The sequence below is a fragment of the Papilio xuthus genome, unplaced genomic scaffold, assembly GCF_000836235.2.
Source record: "Papilio xuthus unplaced genomic scaffold, Pxut_1.1 DF827777.1, whole genome shotgun sequence".
In the NCBI taxonomy this organism is placed as follows: Eukaryota; Metazoa; Arthropoda; class Insecta; order Lepidoptera; family Papilionidae; genus Papilio; species Papilio xuthus.
In genome coordinates, this window is record NW_013530872.1 from 2,283,161 (window position 1) to 2,301,910 (window position 18,750).

The following is an 18,750-nucleotide window of genomic DNA, read 5'->3' on the forward strand; positions in this document are numbered from 1 at the left end:
ATATTGACCTTTAAAGCAAGTAATAAAGTAAATGCGGCCGTGGTTATGTGAATGCAGTCTCTGCACGTGCGCGCCGGCGCCGGCTTCCGCGAAACCAGTTGTTCAACGGTTTATTTCAAACTGCTTGAATTACGTATCACATGATTTGTTCTTAACAATTTTCTTGACCTTATAACTACAGTCTTTTAAACTAACTACTGTATTTATCAAAAGTTTGTTAATAAAAAGATTTTTCGCCAAGTCCCTGCTATAGTCATCGTCTAGACAGTTTGCTGTTTGAAATTTAAAGGATGAGTATACATTTTTGCTTGCTTTATGAGTTATGTCACATTAACTTAACATGTGATCAATATAGAATAATAACATTCGTGTAAAAATATACCCATTTCAACTGATTGTAATTTACGACAATATTGTATAAGCAAACAAGACTTAAAGATGTTACGTATTTAGCAACATCGAACAAGTTTACACTTGGCTATTTGTATGCATAACACAAAGCAAAGCAAACCAAGTTTATTTCTGTTTTTCCACATGTCGAGATTTCCGACCTATCAAATCAGAGCTATCGATTTAAACTAAAAAAAAAAACTAGGTTAATTCCTGGATATCATTTGCGTAAACTGACATATTCAGGTTTCGTATGTTTACAAAACTTGCAACGCAATCGTAAACGTTTCTACAAATGTAATAATATTTAGTTTTACGTAAATGCTATTATGCATTTAGAAAAATATAAAATTGAGAAACGTAATGTAAAAAAAATATCCGTATTGTTAGATTAAGTAATAAAAGATTAACGAAACAGCCGTAGACGATAAAAATCTACAGACATATTGCTTCAAGCTCATTGTTCTTATTCGTTCAGGCCAAAGACCTAACCAACAGATCTGAATTTAATTTAGACTCGTCTGGTCTTGACCTAACGTCGTGATTTCGGTTCAAGCCATTCACTTAGAGTTCTCCACTTTAATAGTTCTTTTAGACATCTAAATCTTTATTAATATTACGTACTGACCAACATTAGGTTATTTAGGACGATGTTTTTTTTATCTTATAACACAAACGAAGCATTCAATTAAATATAGTCATGGCATGAGAGGAATAACGAACTGAAGCCATGCATTATTAAACTTAAGTAGGGTTTAAAATCAAAGCCAGTCAAGGAGGTAACCAAAATTACCCCTTGAGTGTTCCCCGACCTGTTCTTTGAGATCGTTTTAAAACAGCACTCTGTATTTTTATGTAGTTTATTGAACCGTAAATTCTATTTTAAAAGATAATCTAATTAATTTACATATACTCATAATTGTAAAGGTTAGGTTTCTTTTGCTACGAAAAACTTACCCCCGGATTAGAGTATAGGATAGTCATAGCCAATTTGCATCGTTTAAGTATATTATTTGTAGTAAAAAACAAAATATGACAATGTTTAGGATATCCAGTCTTTAAAGTAACGTAGTAAAGTAGTCCTAAACGCTTTAGCGTTTTATCTTTGAAGTCAAGTACATATAACCAAACAACAATTTTTCCCATTCATACGTCATTTATATGGTAATTACATTAGACACATTACAATTCATCGAATAGTTAACATAAATAATGTTAATATTAGGTAGGTAGCTTTTTATGGTAGTTTTATCATAGAAAAATCCAGACAGAGATTCGTAAAATCGCGTCTATTTTGTGTTGTACTCTTTTAAACAAGTTAAAGTACAGATTGTCTTTATCAAACGTGCTCTACTCTCTCTTGCTTCAATATATAAAAATAACTTACCTATAGAAAAGATAAAAGCATTGCAAAAAAAGATGAAGCTTTTCAAGGACTAGTTTCATATAACTCTCAGAACAAAAAATTGAAGTGTGAAGATTCAATAAAGCTAAAAGGTCAAACAACTCGAGCGCTCCATTAGTAATAAATAATTTTAAGTGATAACCTTAAAAGCTTTCTCGTCGCATGGGTTCAAGTAGCTTGAATATAAAGTTCAAGGTAAAAAATACTTAGGTAATATAAACATAAAAAGATACCTAACATTGTTTTAACGTAAAATTCTAAAATATGAGTACCCAATGTTAGTTTGCTTTTATTACTTTTACAAAGGTTTTATCTTTAGTCTCCAACAGTAGCATACATACATATATGGGTACAAAGGGCCACTTACTTACTTACTTTTTTTAACTTTATATTAAGTATAATAATCTAACATGATATTACTGATTCGAAATAGCTAATTAAAAAACCGTAATCTTCATCATACCAAGAAGAAAGATTTTACACCATCAATAAAAAATACTCACACATAAACAAGAATACAAACACACCCACACATAAATGCGTAAAGCTTGATACGTGACACAAAAGGAGCAAGTCGGTTGGCGGCTGCGCGTGCGCCGACCCACGACAAGGCACGAGTCAAACCGCCATTGCGACCAAGAAATTATGTTATTATTATTACTTCGTTTTCTTTATATTTACTATACTCTAACTATATAATAGAAGAATCCATATGCCAGGTTTATAAATGAATTATACATTTTTATTGACCTTTATTAACGTCAATAAAATAGGTATTATAAAAACAATGGCATAATGTTATTGTGCCAGCTTATTTTGTTTTTGTTTAATATTAAGAAAAAAATTAATTAATCATAATTTTTTCCTACTTTAAGTATTTTAACAATTTTGATAAACATTGCGACGACTCTACCTATTTTTTTTTCTTTTTTGCACGCATAAACACATCGGTACCGCTAAACTAATTTTATATTCGTTATCTATACTTAACATTAGAAAAGATTTGATTGTTAGTTTGGTTGCATTAAATAGGCTTGGAAACTACTGAAACGATATGAAAAATTCTTTCTCTGTTGAGAAGCTACACTATCCTTAGGCGTCATAGGCTATATTTATTACTAGATTTTTTTTGTTCCGCGCGGACGAAGTCGCGGGCAACAACTACTCTACTATAATTTAAGGAAAACACAAAGACACTACTGTACAGGATATATTAAATGACCACGGACGTAGTTACAATAGTTACCAAAAAGATTAACGTGGCGTGAACATAGTAACAAGTGTGGCAAAATACAATCAGTATGGCGCATATTAGACGACAAGGCAATCTTACTGTGGATGGATGAATGGATGTTTGTTTGACGTTCCTATTTGAAATTTGGCATAGATGTAGAACTCACTCGGAAAAGACACATAGGCTACTTATTAAGTTTTTTTTTCACTCGGACGGAGTTGCGGGCGACAACTAGTTCTCAATAAATTTTAAAAGACGCAGTGACGTCGACGAAGTAGATTCGTTAATGAACATCATCAGTCAATGTCGAAGTGGACAAAGTGCGTCCGCTGACCAACAGAATTGTCCAAGCGTAGAAAAAGCTTAAAAATGTTTCTACAGACCTCGTCGGTTTTTTATTATACTTGAGTTCAAACCAATATTATAGAGTATTATTGTTGCAATTACAAGATCTAAATTTGTAGAAAAAAAATAATAGCATATACATGTAAATTCATGATAAATTCATGATATTTATATTCCAATCTTAATAGTACATAAGAATAATATAATAATAAATCGTTAAAAGCAAAAACAAGCTCTCTATTTACTATCCAGTAATCATTTATTCAAAAAGAAAAAAGCGAAGCAAAGTGAAGAGTACCTACTACTTAATGAAACGCTTTTCAAGTTCCATTAAATTGAGCATGCAAATGTGCCCGTGTCTTGTTTGAAGGTATGAGATAATTACACAGATTGATATAAGTATCTGTAACAAAGTATAGGATAGTCATAAAATGGTCGACGTTGAAAAAATATGACGTGACATTGGTACTTTTAACTTACATTGTTAAAGGTTTTAAAATGTCGTGTCTTGATTAAACGTAAGAGTTTTACACAATAACAATAGTTATTCTCTTACATAGTATCTTGTTCAATATTTATAAGTTTTAAGACAACTAAATTTCCCTGAAGTTAGTCTGTTTATTCATCGTTTCCAGATTTAAATACTAAATAAAAATTACCAATCATAAAAAGAGAAGCGCAACAAGCAATGTGCTGTTATGTCGATTTCAAATACCTCGTATGTGTTTTATATCTCCCATCAAAACATCTCGCAAAGACAAACAAGAATAATGGAATCATTTATTTATGGTTCGTATTCAACACTGGTTAAAAAAGTTATGTTATTTCACCTGGCATCGGGCACGTGCCTCGTTCACCTGTTCAGTCGCAGGTTTAAACGAGCATCGACTTAGAAATAATGTCGGTAATTGGCTAAAGAAAAATACTATAGCTTTTTGTACGCTTCACTACAATATGCAGCCTACCTTATTACCTTCCATTATTTAATTTACATTGTCATTTTTAACATAACACGCGAAAAGATATATTCGTATTACGTGTCCTAAAATAACTTAGGTAATCAACCTAATAATTCTCTATTAGCTAGTAGTAAAGCAAAGTTTCAGATTACGAGTAAGCATTTGAAACAAACAAGTTAGTGAGAATTGATTGTTGCTATTCCAGAAATATTTAAAGATTATCTTATTGATTGTTGTCCCAGATTTAGTCAATACCGAGAAAAAGCCGTTAAGGATTGCATAAGGAGCTTAAAAAACTCTTGTTATACATAGTACATAAAATATTAATGAAAAAGGGTACTAATAACTTATATTATAACTATTTTATATCGGCGTTATGTTAGATAAAATGTTTAAGGAGAATATAAGAACTTTTTCTTCTTACTAGCCAGTAACCTGAATGCAACCGGCCAGTAATTTTACATAAACAAAGAGTTTTTGCAAGTAAACTTTTTCATACGATTATATTATAATATGATAAAAATAGATTCTTACCTAAGACTTTCTTGTCTTTACACCTCAACACTTTTCAAGTTCTCCGGCAAAACAGTTTTTCTTAAGAGGCACAATTATTATACATTTTATATTTTAACACATTCATTTACTAGTTAACACCAAAGTCAAATTAAATATAGCGCAAAGTTAGTATTTGCCCGTTTGTATATATTTTACTTATGAAATAACAAAACATTTATTAATAATGTAAATCAAAATACTGTCCACATAATTCTTCTAAGTTATCACTAATTAAAAAAGTAATTTAAAGCACAGATTAAAAAATACAATAAACTGAATTCAATTTTCCCGCTTTTTTATTATTACAGCAAAGGCACGACGCGCGTCCAGCCGCGAGGGAAGCCGGTTCGACGCTGTCGTGTCGATTGTTTTATTTTGAAACCCGCGAGCGGCCGCCTCACTGCAAGACGCATGAGCCTTCGCATGCTTGAAAAACGCTCCGTTGAAACAAAAAAATAAAAACAATCCTGTTGTATGTGTCGAATAGAAAGTTACTGATTAAATCTGATTTACTATAATAATATAATGCGGATCTCTGTTTGTTTGCTATTTCATTGACTTCTAATTTTAAGAAATGTAAAAAAACAACTGTGTCAATGCTGTATTTGGATATTTATCGCTGCATTAAAAAATTAAAGGCAAACATCTACTACGCAAAGATGATTTTGGCGAATTTTTACCATCAATTTCCCAGAAACTGTCTAACTGACCTGTTGATAATAAATAAAAAAAATATAAAATACAGCAATAAAATACATAAATTTATCACAGATCATTTATTTGTGTTTTATAAACGATATAAATCATGCATCTTATCACTACTTATTATTATTTCAGGTAGAGGCTTTAAAATAAAAATGTGCTATTCATTTTTTATTTCATTTTCCGCTTTCTCTATTTCATCCATATTTAAATCTTCAGCAAAGTCTTCCGACTTCTCAACTTCCTTGTCTATCACATTACCCCTTTTTAAGAATGGTTCATGTAGCGCTTTGTATAATTTTTTCGCCTTTGTGGGCCCAAAACCAGGACAATCGGCGAGTCGACTTTCATTTGCTTTTATTATATTCGCCAATGTTCCGAAATTAGTTAATAAAGTCATAGCATCAGTTTTATTGACTGGCTTAATATTGGATAAAGCATTTATAATCTGAAAAAAAAATTAAATTGAGTAACAAAGAAAAGATGAAATTAACACATTCAATGGTTTTTATTCACTTAGATAATAATGAACTAATCAAGTACATGCGAAAAAGTTGTGGCATGGAAAGTGTTAACTTGATTAATCAAGCTAGTACTGCTGACATAAATCCATAGATAATAGATATCAGCGCCATCTATGGAATTATTTCTAAACAACATTACTATGTATTGTTTAATATAAACACAGAATATTCTTACCTTTTGTTGTGGATCATTTTCAATTTTTTCCATAATTCGATCAGGTGGTTTATTTTCAAATATTTTATAGTTCTCAATAATTTTTGCAGCTTCTTCCGGACTCCAAGCCAACATCAGCGTAAGGTCAGTTAGAAGACATATCCTTGTTAGATTCTTCAAAGCACTATGGGGATCTTTTAAATCTACCTAATACAATTAAAAGTAAACAAATTAAATTTATGAGAAATCACAAAATGATTATCTGATTGTTGACTAGATAATAAAACAGTGGACCACATATGATGAAAAGCATTAGTCTGACAATAAACTATGATTATGAGTGTAATATGGCAAAACATTCTTTATTTTACCTGTACTAAAAGAACTCTAAGCTCATATTTCTTTCCCAATTCCTTTATCCTGTTGTTAAGGTAATCAGGATTTAAATTGTGATAGGCTGTAGAGAGAAAGAGAATACATATTGTTTTGCCTATCTCATAATCTGGAATTATTTCATCATATTCCCATGCAACACTTGTGATAAACTTGAGTAAGGGATTTCCACGCTAAAAGGAAAAAAAACATAATAGTGTAATTATATTTTAAAATATTCATTTCATTTTTTTTAAACATACTTGCTTTTGATTTACTAAAACACAATGTGTTTTTGATGAACTTGGTTTTGAAGGTCCTGGAAATAAAATAGCAATATATATTTACTACAAGTCGAAGGAGCGATTTTAATAAACATTGCAATATTATAGACATTATTGAATACATTTGAATTACCCGGTAAATCATCTTGTTCTGTTTTAGGCCTTTTTGAAATTGTAGGCTCATCAATTTGTGCTAACAAATCATCAAAACCATCTTCTAATTCCATTTGATTAGAGTCAATTTCGGGGTGAGTGTATATTTATTTAAGTGTTATCAGTAATTGGTAAGTAAAAACTGTACTAAATACAAAACCAAACAGGACATGTGTTTTGGACATTGACATTTAGCAGACAGCTGACAATTACCGATAACAAAATAGAAGATAATTCAAAAAGAAGGCGGCGAACGATGTTGATAACAAACTTTGTTTAGGAATTATAGATTACTTCAACTTTTCTCAAGTAAAAAATTAATTATATGGTACACCAAGCCCATAAATGCTAGCATGTCCACCAGTTCTGTATACTCTGTGATTTCATCTCTATTTACGTCTGTCAATGTCCTAAAGGTCTATGTTATCAGGTCATAAAATTAAAAAAAATTACGTCTGTCATTGCCAATGTCAAATAATTGTCAAATGTAGAGCAATCAAGTGCCAATTGGATAGTACATAAATATTAAATACAGGAAACTAAATTAAATAAAGTTCATTAATTTTAAAAACAGTTGATTGCTCCTTAAAGTTATAGTGTATATGAATAAATTTGTGTTCCTGTGCCTAAAAAGTACTGAGTAGACGAAATATTTTTTTCTTTATAGAACGTTACCAACAAGATTATGATTGTTAATTGTAATTGTTATTTATTAATTAATTACGTATTACATATTAAATATAAATAAAGTTTACAGTATGGGTAATTTTGGTGGAGATATAGATCTCAGTGATGTTTTTGAAGATGATACATTTAGTACTACCTCCCTATTGGAGAATTTTGAAAACACCACTTTCAAAGATTATTCTTTGTCCGATGACATCAAAGGAAATGTTAATAAATCAAGTAATAACAATGACTTGAATGTAAGGTAAGTTTTAGTGATGTAAGTTTTAGTGAGTTTTTTGAGCAACTTAATTTTTGTCACAAATTTACTTTTCTCTTTTTGTGTTTAAAGTGCATTATGTTGTGATGAAGAAATCAGTGGGTATGACAAAATAACAGGGAGAACATGGATCTATCCTACCAATTATCCAGTTCGAGATTACCAATTCAATATCATAAAAGCTTCAATATTGAAAAATACACTTGTAAGTACCCTTAATATTTTGTTTACAGCTTAATTATATAAAAAGTTCATTTTGCACATAAGTAGTTAATTATGTAGTTAAAAACTAAACATATATCTAAATATATAAAGTAGCTTGCAAAAGTTTATCTGACCTTTGATAGTGCTGATTAAAATTACAACTAGTAATTATTAAAATAACATCATGAAACATTGTTTAGATTTTTTTGTTTTAAATATTACATTATCTGATTTCTGCTTATGTTTTTAGGTAAGTCTTCCAACTGGTCTTGGAAAGACATTTATAGCTGCAGTTATTATGTATAACTTTTACCGCTGGTATCCTCTTGGGAAAATTGTATTTACTGCACCTACTCGCCCCCTTGTTGCTCAACAGATTGATGCTTGTTATAACATCATTGCCATACCTCCAAAAGACACTATTGAAATGACTGGTATGAAATTTTTTATTTAAAAAATGAATTGTGGATTATTATCTTTTTAAAAACAAAATCACTGTCACTATATACTGTCGAACAAAAGTTATACAGTGATTAAATATTATTGCAGGCCACATGCAAGTGAATACACGAAAAGCTCACTGGATGACGAAAAGAGTATTTTTTGCAACACCCCAAGTTATTTATAATGATATCAAATCTGGTATATGTCCTGGCGATCAGATACGTTGTCTGGTTATAGACGAGGCGCATAGAGCTCGTGGTAACTACGCTTACTGCCAGATTGTGTCCACTTTGACTGATATGGGACATAAGACTTATAGAATTTTAGCTCTGTCAGCTACTCCGGGTAGCAAAGTTGAGGATGTCATAACTGTAAGTTTTTATCTAATTTAACCATAATATAATTTGACATTAGACTGCAACTCACATTTTACTACCTCCATTATATACCTATATATATCTATCAGTTTTTCTAGTAATAGACTGATTATCCAACTAACTACTCAAGCTACTACTTCCAACTTTCCGACGATCCAAAATTCTAACATTCTTCTCTATCAATCTTCTAACACTCCAACTTTCATAACAATTAATAGCATTCAATTATTTTGTAAAAAATATATTTTTATTATGAATTTAAAGAGATGTTTATTGTTTTATTACAGGTAGTTAATAATCTACACATAGCTCATTTGGAATTACGTACAGAGAACTGTATAGATGTCGCACCATACAGTCATTCTAGAAAGATTAGTACTGTGATAGTACAGTTAGGTCCGGAACTCACACAGTTGAGACAACAATATGTTGATGTAAGTTGTAAGTTTATAATACATCTTACTTATATTATAAATGCGAATGTTAAGATGGATGGATGTTTGTTTGAAGGTATCTCCGGAACGGCTCAATGTATATCGCTAAAATTTGGCATAGATGTAGAACATAGTTTGGAAGAACACATAGGCTACTTTTTTTTTTTTTAACTCAGCAAGGATCGAGTCGCGGGTGACACCTGATATAACACCCTATAAGTGCTAAAAAATTGTCACATTTTTAATTTATTTTCTATAAAGCTTGTATTAGTAAACTATGTTTCCAGATTCTTGATGGATATGCGAGAAGATTAAAACAATTAAATATTCTGCAACAAAATGTTGGCAATTTATCAAAAGGTCGCATCGTAATGTTGTACAAAGAGTACCAGTGTAAAGAAAGAGGCGCGAGGTTAGTAACAATTACTTACAAATAATGAGGTGAACCGAAAACTGATAGATGGCGCTACAGGCAAGACTGGACTGTCATCTGTCAAAGTTTAAAAATATGCATTCCTTTTTTCATAAATAACTTACGAAGTAATTTAATTTATTCATTTTTGTATTTTCTGTGTTAAATTTGAAAGAAATCGTTGATATGACTAGTCCAATGAATACTTTGTATATAAAAAAAGTTTTTTTTTCTTATCTGTGGTGTATTTAGTGCTACTTCTGATATTGATCGTGCTGAGGTTTTCTCCCCATAAAGTTTTATAAGTAGACATTTTTTCACTTTGAATAATTCAAGGTAACTTTGGTACAAACTGAGCCGCTAGTTAGAAAATTTAATATTTTTTTTCCAGACATCCACAACACAACTACATAATGAAAGATTTTACCATACTAATAGCTCTTTACCATGGTTTGGAATTACTGGTGAAGCATGGTTCTCGTGTCTTCCTCAACTTCTTTGATGAACATCCGGAGAAATCTTGGATACAATCAGATGACCGCCTGACAGCGTTACTTGAAAGACTGCGTGATGACCTGGGCATCAATCCATTGTCACTGGATCGAAGTTTGTTACCTGATGGTACCATACCTGAGGTAACAATTTTATTAATATATATTGTCTCTTTCATTCTCTTTGAAAAAAGAGAGAACTATATTAACCTAACTGTTACTTGAAACCTAGTTTTATCTTAGTAATATTATAAATACGAATGTTTGTATAGATGGATGTTTGTTTGAAGGTATATCCAGAAAGGCTTCTTAGTTCTCGGTGAAATTTGATATAGATGTAGAACATACATAATGGAAGAACACATAGGATATTAATAAAGTTTTTTTTTAATTCCGCACGGACAAAATCGCGGGCGATCGCTAGTATTAGCATAAATGTCACTACGCTCAAACCCCAGTTATGCAATACAGAATCCATTTATTATTTATAGATTTAGGTTTTTGTTAAATTTTATATGTAAAATTATTTTTTTTTTGAACTTTTCATGAATTTCAATAATATAATAACATCATTTTGTTATAGATGCCGAAAGATTTATGTTTTGGTCATCCAAAATTTTATAAGCTAAAAGATATAATGCTGGAACATTTTCAAAGAGCAAAGCGAGAGGGGAAAGACACGAAGGCAATAGGTATTATCTTATGAACAACTTTAATAAATTAATTTCTTAATATCTAATCGACATTTCTGTGACTTGTCATTTGTCTTTTATTTTATATAGGTAGCATTTAGTTCTCATTTCCACTAGGCATTTAGCTGTACGTATCTGTCCTCGCCTAGCTGTTATTTTGTAAAACAATCATTGTCGCCCTAGTGGAAATCTTCATACAAATGAAAACTACACACCTCGATGCTTAGTGAAAATTTAACTTAAATAAATTCAATAAGGGGTTTAAGTTAATTTGCAGATTCACTTTGAAATATAAGTGTAACGTAATTTTTATTTATTTTTTATAAAAATCAGTGTTTTGCGAGTACCGCGAGAGCGTGAGCCTGGTGCACTGCCTGCTGCTGCAGTGCCGGCCTCTCATACTGCCGCAGATGTTCGTCGGACAGGGCGCTGCAGGTCAGCACATTACTTACTTATTTTTGAAATAAAAAAAAGTGTTTACTTCATACTAAAATAATTAAAGCATCCAGAGGCCTAATTTATTCCTTTCTCCCTTCCCACCGTTTTTCTTATAAGGAAACGATGGGAAGTGGAAGTGGACTTTCCGGTTGAGAGAATGCATGGGAAGGGAAGATATTTTCTTTCTGTGCATCCTCTCCTCCTTCGATTAAAGGTAGGCAACGCATATGCAATTGCATATGTCTATGGGCAACAGTCACTTCGCTATTTCAGCGATTTCAGTTGGCTGCTCGCTCGTTTGCCATCTTGTGATAAAAAAAAAATCAACATCGCTTTGACTCCGTACCTTTCTTGTGCAGCTTACAAAGTAAATACTATATGTGTCAAAGGTAAATTTAAAAGAAATTCAATAAAAAATACAGAAATTGAAGGTAATTGCAAAACAATTTATTTTAATTTAAATAACGAAGTTTACACAAGAATTTAAAAGCTCCTTTATTCGAAGGAAAAAAAATAATTACGCAACTTTTTTGTTATAATTAGATCTTTCTTAGATATTTCTAACAGATAGCGATAAATAAAGCAAACATTTTTAATTGAAACGAGCAAAATTTTATTGTTGTCCTCCATTACGTATTCTTCAAAGCGTAAGTATTGTACAGGTAAGGATGGTAAGGCGATGGTGTCTCAGAAGCAGCAGCTGCGAGCAATGCGCGGCTTCAGGTCCGGCGAGAGCAACGTGCTGGTGGCCACCTGCGTGGCGGAGGAGGGTCTGGATGTGGGCAGTGTCGACCTCATACTCTGCTTTGATATCTCCACACGCTCGCCAATACGACTCGTGCAAAGGTCATATATTTTAAATTTTCGTATTTAGGTTCTAATAAATTACTGAAACTACGTAAATTAGTAAAGAATTATTTCATTGAATTGTTACTGTATACTTGATTTATTTAACTTTTAGGGTTCCGTACCTCATAGGAAAAAATCGGAACCCTTATAGGATCACTTTGTTGTCCGTCCGTCTGTCGTGACCTTTTTATATTACTTTGCGTTTAAATATGTTCAAATTAGTTGTCGCTCCCGACTTCTATGTGTTGTTTTCTTCCAGACTATGTTCTATATCTATGCCAAGTTAAGGCTAGATTCCTGCAGGCGTTCACCTTTTAACAAACATCCATCCATTTAAGCATTCGCATTTATATTATTAGTAAGATGTCTAAATATGTTTTTCAGATGTGGTCGCACAGGTCGCGAGCGCGGCGGACAAGTGTTCATATTGGTTACTGAAGGAAGGGAGCATCAGGTATTTATATACATTTGCTTGAATTAAATTAAAAATAGCGTCGGTGGCTCAGGAGGACTTGACTTGCAATCTGCAGGTCCTGGGTTCGAATCGCGCCATGTACCAATGTGTCTTTCGATTTTCAATTTACATATGTACATTTATCCGACGTTCTTACTATTAAGGAAAACATCGTGATGCAACCTGCACATATCTGAGAAGAAATTCAAAGATATGTGTGAAGTCAACCAACCCGCACTTGGCCAGCGTGGTTGACTATGGCCTAATCACCCTTAACTTAGTTTCCGAGACCCTCGGTGGGGACGTATAGTGAGCTGATGATGATGATTTGAATTAAATACTAATATTTGTATTGTTTAACACTTTTATTTTGTTGTATTAACTTACTTTTTTTTATTCCAGACGTTATTGGATTGTATGCGTCAAAGAGATGGACTAAATAAGAAAATTTTACAATCGAAAGAAGTGGAAAACAATCTGTACAAGTTGAACCCACGTATGATACCGCACGGGTTTACTCCGGACTGTCAGAAGATGTACATCACAGTTGCACACAAACTGGATACAAAAGATAAAGCCAAGAATACGGGAAAAAATAAAAAGGTATATTGTATTACTTTGACATTAGTTCGTTACAAACACTGAACTCTATAAATGGACGGGCTATACGATGTAGCGTTTTGTGTCTTTTTGATTTCCGCCATTTTGGCGCTGATGGTAGCGGTGATGTGAATTATAACTCGTAATATAGATAGAATTAATTCTATCTCTATTCTGTCACGTAAACATCAACATGTACCTTCAAATTGGAACAAGGCAAAAGCTGTCATTTCTATGCAACAGCCTGTCCATTTATAGAGATCAGTAGTTACAAATAAAATGTGCATGTCAATGACCTTGATCTGTCAAAAATTGCGGGAAAAGTACAAATCAATTTATAATTCATTGCGTAAATCCCCTTTCCCTTTCCACCTTTTTCTTATGAGGAAAAGATGGGAAGATGATTTGACAGACGGGGTGACGCATAGGAACGGAAAATATTCCTTTTCTGTACGTCTTCTCTCCTGTCAATAAAGGCATTTGCAATTTCTGATATCTATGAGCAGCGGTCGTTTCGCCATTTCGACGAATTCAAGTGGGCGCTTGCTATTTAGAGTTCGAGTTTGCGATTAAAAATATCTGACTCACCCTGTCTATTATTTATAACTCTGTATCTCTTTTTTCATACTATCCAGGGTCAAAAAGATTTAAGAAATATGCTTTTTGGAAGACAATCTACAACTACTTCTAATTCAATTGAAAATGAAAATTCTTTAATAACAGAAGCTGAATTCCAAGATTTATTTCCATCTGGTTTTTCTTACCAAGATTACAAACATAAACCAACAGAACTGTGGTGTTTAAAAAGAGGTATTATTTAATTAAAAAATGTTTTATTAATTATACTAGCAGTCGCCCACGTCTCTGCGCGGAATTAAAAGAAACATAATTAGGAGCTTGTTCTTCCAGACTATGTTCTATATGTATGTCAAATTTCATCAAAATCCGTTTAGCCGTTCTGGAGATATACCTTGAAACAAACATCCATCCATCCAAACATTCGCATTTATATTAGTAAGGAGTAAGATTAGTAAGATTTTATTAAAGTCAAGTAAACGTAAAATTGTCAAAATCGAATTGCTTACAAACAAGATATTTTCCATTTTTTTATTAAATTGTGCTTTTTCTCCATTAGAATCATTTTTTACAAATGAAAAGTCAAAAGAAAGTGACAGAGTGACGCCGAAGTTAGAATGTCAGAGATGTTTACAAGAAACTGTCAAAATTGGTCACTCGAGAGACACGGAGGCATTTGTAGAACTTTTACAATACTGTGACGCTAAGAAGTCTCAACTAACAACAACTCAATATCCAGGTAAACACAAACATATTTGTTTATATTTAGTATTATATTTATTTTTAACTAGCTGTTGCCTGCGACTTTATACGCGCGGAATTTAAAAAAAATTAGTAGTCTATGAGTTCTTCCGGGCTGTGTTCTACATGTATAACAAATTTCAGCGAGATCCAGTCGTTCTGGAGATACCTTTAAACAAACATCCATCCATCCAAACATTCGCATTTATAATATTATATATAAGTAAGAAGTAAGATTATTTTCTATTTTCCATAAGTTCAAAAAATATATAAATATTGTCTATAATAGGTTATTTTTAAAACTTGTAGATTTTTTAGCACTTATGGTTTGTCCTAAAAAAAGTAACTAAAATCTATTTCCTTTCCTATACTAAGAATTTAAAGCTATATTTATCTCTTTATTCCAAGCGAATCAGACTATTTAGTTATTAATTAAAATAATATTAATAAATTAAATATTTCGTTTACAGCATTCTCATTAGATTTCAAAACACAAAAGCAACAGACCCCGTCAAAAGATAAAAATATAAAAAGAAAAACCAAAAAAACACCTACAAAATCACCAAATAAAAAAGATGGCGACATCAGAGCATTGTTCAGTGGATCTACTAAATCAACAACAAATTATACAAAGTTATTAAAAGATTTAGGTCTACAAGATGCTAACATGCCTATGAATCTGATCAATTTACTTATTGATCTTAATTTAGAGAATAAAAATATTATAAAGAAATGTCATATTTGTCTCAACATATGTAATTGTTCCATATTCAAAGATATGAGAAAAACTAGAAAAAGATCTAAGAAAATATTAGATCTTGCAAATTTAAAGTTACCGGAACCGAAACTATTAGAACTAGTCAATACAGATACGATTTTGAAATATAAAAAATCTGAAACAGTTAGTCAAAACAATAACAATCAAGAAAATATAGATGTACAAAATTGTACAGATTTTTTAAATGATACACTCACGGAAAGTATTTTTGAAAACAAAAATAATAAAACGGAAGAGAATTTTGATATTGGTAATATAGAAGATATTTTTGCTGACAGTAGTCCTGAAATAATTGAAGAAATTAATAAACAGGACATTAATATAACTGAAATACAATCAAATAATCCAAAAGAAACTTTAGAATTCTTCGGATTGGATAGTATAGAAGACATATTCGCTGATTATGATGAAAATAGTTCAGAGAAATTGCAACAAGATGATAAAAAAGTTGATAATGAACAAAGATTGTCTCCTATATTACAATCCATCCATACAACAAGTCCATCAATATTATCTGGACAACAGGAACAAAGACCAACATCACCAATATTATGTAGTCAATTTCTTAATAATCAATTAAATACAAAGAAAATAACACGAGATAATTCTACTCCTATTTATAAAAAACTTAAAAAAAATACCGATGATTCCTTTATTGATGCAAGCAATCATGAAGATATAACTCCAAATTATTTATCAAATAATACCAATAAAACTATGTTTACTGTAACACAATTGGTTGAATTGATTAACAAAACTGATTGTAATTTATCCAAATCAACAAATTCAAATAATAAAAATGAATCGAACAGAAATAAAAGAAATTCATCACCAATATTGTTAACACAAGCAGATAAAAGTATGTTATCTAAAATCACCGCAGATGTCAAGAAAATAAATGGTCCAAATTCAAATAAAACACAATCTCTAATAATACTAGATAGCGATAGTGAATCAGACGATTCACAAAAATATATAAAAGAAATTGAACAAAATGATACAATTAAAACGGATGTAAATTTATTAGAAACTGATTCTATAAGTTCATCACCATATTTTAATAAGAAACCAAAATCAGACAAACCCGCAGTAAGTCAACTAACGTTACAAGAAAAAGTACTAGCTGCATTAACATCGAATAAAATGAATTTCCCCAAACCAAATAATTGCAGCAACATATATTGTGCCGTATCATTTCCTTCTCCGGGGAAAGAAAATGTCAGGATATTTTCACCTAAAAAGAATATTAGTGATGATGAAAAAGACGAAAAAGAATGTAAAATGAATGGTATAGAAGAGTTACAAAAGTTTAGACACGATGCCAAAAATTCTAAAGTCAACTTAAACAACAGTCATAATTCAAGACTAAGTTCTAAAAGAAAACTAACATTTAGTGACAGTGATGATGATTTTGTACATCCAGTCGAATATATTCATAAATCAAATAGCAACAAATTAAATACAACTAGCTCTATAACAAATCATAAAGCTCGCAAAGTAAGTACTCCATCTATAATTCAGTTAATTTTAAAATGTTTCTTAACTTCATTTAGGACAAAGACATTCAACATATAAATAAGACCAAATTACCGTGGGTTTCTGAGGCTGTAATCCCCGTTTAAAATATATTGATATCTTTGTTTTGTCAAAAACATTGACAGGGATGATATGTTTTATACATAGATTTTCATCTCAGAAACCGTTGGTAAATCAAATAGTAATCGCGGACTTATTATCTAGTTGTAACAGGTCTAGTTACACGAGACATTACTAACGAATCGTGTTATAGCTTCACTTGTAAAGTAGAAAACCTTGGGACATTTTAGAAACTCATTACTAGCAATGGCAAGAGCAATTTCGTAAAACAATATGTTGCAATTGTATTAAAACTATCGTAGAGTTGTCAAAATGTATTGTAAAATATTTGTAATGTCCGCTCTATAACTATATGAAAGTCTTTAATTATTTTCAGAAGAAAAGAAGAAAGAATGAGTTTTTGGATGAAGAAGCAGAGTTATCAGACAGTAGACAGGACAGCGGAGATGAACTAACAGACGATAGTGTTGGAAGTATTATTGATTTCATTTGCGACGAAACTACGACGCAGAATGACGCAGACGTACATGCCTTTTATCTTAAGTCACTCAAGTAAGTCCTGCTTGCAGTCGAGGAAATTAATTTCGTACCCATTGGTGAAATGTAATTTGAATCCATTGGTACAAAATTCGATAATTGGTTAGGGAATATAATTATTTGACTGCATGCCAGTTTTTTTTTGTTTGGCTACTAGAGATTGTAGCGTAAAGACAAAAAGTCATAACAAAATAAATACATAATATATTTTTATACGAAGCAGTTGGCGACTGTCTGATGAAACTATTTATATCTTTGTATACTTTAAACGTTTTTCATTTTTTTTTCTTAAGATCCAGTCTTTTTTATATTATTCTCTTTCCTTGATGTTTAGACAAACTTGACTTTGGTGAAACTGTCTTTATTTATTACATTTGAATTGCTTCATAAATCATTATCTTGCTCTGATATTCCAGGAGTCCAGTGAAGCCGGGTACATTTAAAATACCACAATTACCTAAACAATATGATAGAGCTGAAATATTATCACAATTTGACGAAGAACAAGATGCATACGAAGCGGTAAATAAATCTTACTAATATTATTAATACGAATGTTTAGATGGATCTCCGTAACGGCTGCATGGATCTCGCTGAAATTTGGCACAGATGTAGAACAGTCTGGCAGAACACAAAGGCTTACTTATTAAGTTTTTTTTTTAATTCTGCTCGGACAGTGTCGCGGGCGAAAGCTAGTATCTATATAATTAAAATAATTAAAAATGCTATTATACTTTGGCTATGTTATTTTCTTGTACATTTTAGGACAGTTTTTGTGTCAGTTCACAAGTTGGATTAACGCAAACCACAGTGGAAACGGAATTAGAAATAGCGGAGAGACTCTTAGAAGAAAGAAGGAGAAAGAAGAGAAATGGCTTCCGAAAGAAACCGGTAAAAAAGACAAAGATTGAGGCAGATAGCACAGATAGTCCTGTTATTAAGAGGAAAAATAAAAATGTTAGACGAATACAAAGCGATTCTGATGATAGCAGCTAACCTATTAAACAAACATAATCATGAGTTCACATAAACATTTGCGTTAAACATATTGTTGTCTCTTTCTATCTCTCAGTAAAAAACTGAGACGTTTTGTTTGTAAAAACC

At 31.6% G+C, this 18,750-nt stretch overlaps 3 protein-coding genes across 5 annotated transcripts in view; 1 reads left to right on the plus strand and 2 right to left on the minus strand.

Annotated features, from left to right (window-relative positions):
* The window catches only part of ec (ubiquitin specific peptidase echinus), a 58,063-nt gene extending 52,818 nt beyond the window's left edge, over nucleotides 1-5,245 (minus strand). The window contains exon 1 of the mRNA XM_013309302.1: nucleotides 4,868-5,245. The gene's annotated coding sequence lies outside the window, so the exon portion shown is untranslated. The remainder of the gene's footprint in view (nucleotides 1-4,867) is intronic.
* A 414-nt stretch (nucleotides 5,246-5,659) lies between these two features.
* Ercc1 (DNA excision repair protein Ercc1) lies at nucleotides 5,660-7,276 on the minus strand. Its single transcript, XM_013309116.1, has 5 exons — nucleotides 7,058-7,276; nucleotides 6,904-6,959; nucleotides 6,640-6,834; nucleotides 6,290-6,475; nucleotides 5,660-6,038 (listed from the first exon to the last, which is right to left on the minus strand). Exons 1-5 carry the CDS (start codon nucleotides 7,149-7,151, stop codon nucleotides 5,751-5,753), a joined length of 819 nt encoding a protein of 272 aa, XP_013164570.1. The 5' UTR covers nucleotides 7,152-7,276; the 3' UTR covers nucleotides 5,660-5,750.
* Nucleotides 7,277-7,578: 302 nt separating this feature from the next.
* Fancm (FA complementation group M) lies at nucleotides 7,579-18,725 on the plus strand. Of its 3 annotated transcripts, none has more exons than XM_013309397.1 (19): nucleotides 7,579-7,710; nucleotides 7,828-8,008; nucleotides 8,096-8,228; nucleotides 8,478-8,661; nucleotides 8,777-9,042; nucleotides 9,336-9,482; nucleotides 9,770-9,894; nucleotides 10,286-10,529; nucleotides 10,969-11,077; nucleotides 11,411-11,512; nucleotides 12,178-12,361; nucleotides 12,749-12,818; nucleotides 13,221-13,421; nucleotides 14,054-14,228; nucleotides 14,554-14,733; nucleotides 15,206-17,010; nucleotides 17,486-17,661; nucleotides 18,063-18,168; nucleotides 18,412-18,725. In XM_013309397.1, the coding sequence occupies exons 1-19, from the start codon at nucleotides 7,680-7,682 to the stop codon at nucleotides 18,640-18,642; spliced, it is 4,650 nt and encodes a 1,549-aa protein (XP_013164851.1). In that variant the 5' UTR covers nucleotides 7,579-7,679; the 3' UTR covers nucleotides 18,643-18,725. The 3 variants fall into 3 exon arrangements, with proteins under 3 accessions (XP_013164851.1, XP_013164853.1, XP_013164854.1); XM_013309399.1 differs by having other exon boundaries at nucleotides 17,489-17,661; XM_013309400.1 differs by having other exon boundaries at nucleotides 7,835-8,008.
* Nucleotides 18,726-18,750: the final 25 nt, after the last annotated feature.